Raw genomic sequence first — 4,817 nt, forward strand, 5'->3', positions numbered from 1 at the left:
CAATCAATTGAGTATTAGAATCATCGATTCCAAATAAACATTAAAATAAGGAAGAGAATTAATTAACATAGAAACAATGAGAAATTCCATTAAAGACAAGGAGAGGAGTACATTTGGATAGTTACATCATAATCCCCGAACTAGGGGGACTAGTCACTTATGATTAGAGAAAAATTAGCAATCCTATAAAGAGTAAACATACACATACCGATAGTCAGGAATGATGATCACAATCTATCTTAACGGTACTGCCTATGCTCTTCAGCTCTCAAAAACCCTCAAGGTTCTCTCAAAATTGTAAAAGACAAGAATAAAACTTGATAATAATAATAATCCCTTTTTACAAAGATAGAGATCTCTACATATAGTTTCCTAAAGATATTTCACGAAAATGCACACTACGACTGTGGTAAATCCACCACGGTCATCATCAGAACTAACGTTGGAGCCTTAGGCCACCATGGATTGATCACAACCCTTCTGGTTAACCACGACCCTCTTAGGTTGACCATGGTCGTCTTGGGTTGACCACAACTGTAGTGAGATGACCACGACCCTTATTGGATCCTTGACGCTATTCTGGGAAAGTTGTTATCTTCTGACCATGGTTGTGCTAATTACCACAATCATGGTGAATAGATCACAACCGTTATTAACTGCAAAGTCTTCAAATCTTCATAAATTTTTATAATTTTTAACTCTTTCACTCAATTGAGCGGTTGTACTTCTGCAATACAAAAATGTCCAAACATGAGTTCTGCCAAGAAAATCATGCAAAATGGTGAATATACATGAATAATTATATACCTTTGTTATAAAAAATGTATCAAATTTTTTAAATAATAATATAAAATGTTATTACATTAAATACTAATAGAATAATTATATATCATTGTTAGAAAAAAATGTATCAAATTTTTAAATAATAGTATATAATTTTATTGCATTAAATACTAATATAATAATTATATTAAGTATTGGTAAATAATAGAATGTATATAGAAACTCGTAAAATATCAAAAAAGAATTATACCTCACAAAAAAAGAATTTATAATTTTCAAATTAATTATACATATAATTTATGGAAAATTATGATAATTAATAAAAAAATTATCATAATTACAATGCATTAAATAAATTGAGTATCATATGATATAAATTTTTCATAATCAATTTAAAATGTAATGAATTGATTCAATTTTAAATTATTTTTTATTGTTAATTTTTCAATCTTATATATCATTAGAAATATAATTATTTCTAAATAGAAGAAATGTCTCAACTAATGGTATCACGATCAATTAATGAAATAAGAATCATTAAAATGAATTGAATAATATTATTTAATAATTTTGAAGAGAATGAATATAAAATTGTGTAAAAAAAATTATCATTCCATAGAATCAAATTATATAATTATATATATATATATATATATATATTAGATTTGAAAGTATAAAAAAATTGTACTTTTTAAACTACTACATTTTTTTATATTGCATTAATCGATATCTATAGATTTTTTTCCAAAACTCCTGAGTTAAAATAAAACATTTCTTTCAAAAAAAGGTGCTAACATGTTTTTATCCTAAAATAATAGTTTTACAATTTCAGAAATTAAATTTACTTTGTAGTTCCAAAAAACAATAAAAAGTTTAATAGTTATGCTCCTATGTCTTAAAGGTAATAGGTGGCATAACCATTGCTGAAGAATTTCATATAACTAACCAACCATTCTCACCGATCTCCGTGTTCCTCGCGTTGAACCCCTTTTAACATCTGAATACCAAATAACGCAATTATCAAAATCATCAAACCCTTCGAAGAGACAACATTGTATTGCTCTCCTTAGACAAATGGGTGGGGAGCGCAAGGTTTACACTTTGGCCGAAGTATCTGAGCACAACACATCCAAAGATTGCTGGCTCATCATTGATGGCAAGGTATATATATATATATATATATATATATATATATATATATATATATATATATATATATATATATATATATAATGTGACCAATGCATGCATTGATGCAAATTTGTTTGTGATTTTACCATCTGGGTTTTGTGTATTTTATTTAATTATTGTTGGAAAACTCACATGGAATGGAATTGTGCAATACGATGAAAGGTTCAATTGGATCTGATCATGAGATTCAACTTTATATATATATTTTTGTGTGGCGTGAATGACATTATATGCTAGTGTATGATCATGATGAAGCATTTTAGATGTTTTTGTGTGGGGCGTTTATTTTTTTTGTTACAATTAACAACCTTATTTTGGAAATGGGCATCAGGATTAATTCCTAATTTCCTATGACTTATCTACATGCAGTATGAGAAGTGATTATTTGTAAATTACATGAATTCACGTAAAATTGATTCTTTCGGTAATTAATTATCTCTGAAATTCAATTCTTCTTTATCTCGGTATATTCCGTAAGAATTTCAATTAAGCAAATCAAGATTGGGTTGGTTGTGTTATGATTCATCAGTGTTCCACATATTTGTTCCTGAGAGTATTTTTACTAGATAGGTACGAGGAGGGTTGACAACACACTCCATAACACTCTTTTTAATATATTCTCTTCTATTAGTTGAAATTCATGTGAATCCTACTAATTTGAAAATAGGATCAACATAATTAATAAGACCAATATGAATTTCACTTGATATGAAAATAAGTATGGTAGAATGAAAGTACTTGGCCTACACAATTTGTGTCGTGTGTTGCCAGTCAAAACACGTTATATTAAAAGACAATCTATGTTGATGGTTCAGTTTTTTTTTTTTTTTTTATTTGCTATTTAGAAAATTTACAACTGCTGGTCATGTGCTTAATACAGTAGATTGTTTCTTGAAATATTGAAATTAATTATAAAATTGACATCTCAATATCTACTTTTATCTAGTCCTTTTTTATGTGGTTATATGTAAACGATTCAACAATGATACATGGACTGAGATGGACATTTCAATAAATAAACACTTATCTAACATCTCTCATTTCTCTCCCTTTCTCTCTCTGTGTTCTATCACCTGCCACGTTATTACTTCCCCTCCTCTGTGTCTTTCTTTCTTATGGTTTAGACTACCATTTGGTGTCTACTAAACATAATCTTAAACGTTTTCTCTATTCTCTTTGTTTTTCTAAGCAATGGTTCTGAAGGTTGATATCTATATTACTGCTACTCTGCGGATATGTCATAAAATTTGATTGTGACAGGGATAAATTAGCTAATTAGGTTTAATAGTATTTGCAATTTGGAATCTTTTAAACAATTTTAAGGTGTTTTTGTGCTTTGTTTTGCATCTAACATTCCTTTTCCAAGCATATGAAGCTGCTCAAGACAATGCAACATCTGAAAGCCACCGAATTCACACACACACAAACATATAGCAGTTTATGAAGCATTTATTTCATTTCATAATTGATACTTCACATCAGATTAAAATTTTAACGAGCTTTCATGTTGTGTTAGCAGCCTCTTATCAATATTTTTTTCATAATTTCTTTTCTTTTTCCAGAACAGGTTTATAATGTCACAAAATTCTTAGATGACCATCCTGGTGGGGATGATGTCTTGTTGTCTTCCACAGGTATATATGTGTCTTAGATATCTATCATTTTCTCTAAATACACTTACCGCACGTTTGATTTTGCATCATATTACATCTGACATGTGTAATAGCTGAAGCAACCAAGAGTTACTACTTGCTTTCGCGTTGAAAACATGAATTTCAATATAAATGCAACAGATGCGTATCCAAACATACCCTTGATTTATGCATCTATGTTGGTGTCACTCACTTGAGTTACATGCATTCAAATGTCTTTTGACAACACAAAATGTCACTTGTTTGCAGGGAAAGACGCCACTGATGACTTTGAGGATGTTGGTCACAGTAAAGGTGCTAGAGCCATGTTGGATGATTTATATGTTGGAGACATTGATCCATCAACCATCCCTACCAAGGTTCAGCACACTCCTCTAACACAACCTCAAAATAATCAGGACAAGACATCATCATCATCAGACTCCATGACCAAGATGCTCCAGTTTCTACTTCCCCTGCTTATCTTGGGTGTTGCGGTTGGTATTCGTTTCTACAACACCAAATCTACATAGCCACTTAAACTGCATGAGCACTTGAATTTTATTCAATCCTTACTTTCAAATTTAGCTTGTTTTGTTCTATGGAACTACCATTATATGGGATCAATAGGATAAACCATTATGTTTTCTTTGTCACTGTCATTTGTTGTTGAATTTCTGGTTGTCTTACCCTCTCCTTGATAAGCTACCAGAACCATTTTCTGCTATTTGAAGTTTTGGTAGTTTTAGAATTTGAATTGTATGAGATTCTGGATACACTAATAAAGTTATCTTTTGGAAAGTAGATTGGATTTTCAATTTCTAATGTAAAACTGTGACTTGTCATTATAGGAATTTTGCTCCAACATTTTCACTATTTTGCATTTGGTACACATCTCTATCTTTAGAGTTTACAAGTAAAGACTTAATTCAATTTTGTTGTAAAATTAATTTATGGCAAATCGAACAAATTACTGGCTGAGTCGCGGACAATGACGCTTTCTTTAAGACGTTTCGTGGCACTACCCAAAAGTTGTGTAAGCAGACTATCAACCACGAAGTCCCCAGGATAAAATAGCCCAGATCACTGTGTAAGATTCCCACTGCACTGAGGGAACCTTTCTAGAATTACACCCTCTTGTATGACTTGAAAAGTCACTCTAAAGCCACCCAAAAATATGACTTGAAAAGTCACTCTAACAGCCAATCAAAA

The 4,817-nt window shown here is 30.6% G+C and overlaps 1 protein-coding gene across 1 annotated transcript; it reads left to right on the forward strand.

Annotated features, from left to right (window-relative positions):
* The first annotated feature begins 3,038 nt into the window (after positions 1–3,038).
* Positions 3,039–4,409, forward strand: LOC114394656 (cytochrome b5-like). Its single transcript, XM_028356323.1, has 3 exons — positions 3,039–3,177; positions 3,542–3,608; positions 3,876–4,409. The coding sequence occupies exons 1-3, from the start codon at positions 3,166–3,168 to the stop codon at positions 4,136–4,138; spliced, it is 342 nt and encodes a 113-aa protein (XP_028212124.1). The 5' UTR covers positions 3,039–3,165; the 3' UTR covers positions 4,139–4,409.
* The last annotated feature ends 408 nt before the right edge of the window (positions 4,410–4,817 follow it).

Source organism: Glycine soja, chromosome 18 (genome assembly GCF_004193775.1).
Source record: "Glycine soja cultivar W05 chromosome 18, ASM419377v2, whole genome shotgun sequence".
NCBI lineage: Eukaryota > Viridiplantae > Streptophyta > Magnoliopsida > Fabales > Fabaceae > Glycine > Glycine soja.

What these genes read in the sequence shown, in the direction of transcription:
- LOC114394656 (XM_028356323.1), top strand. An exon ending in TGTCTTGTTGTCTTCCACAG is followed by an intron (nt 3,609 to 3,875) that starts GTATATATGTGT and finishes ACTTGTTTGCAG; the next exon opens with GGAAAGACGCCACTGATGAC.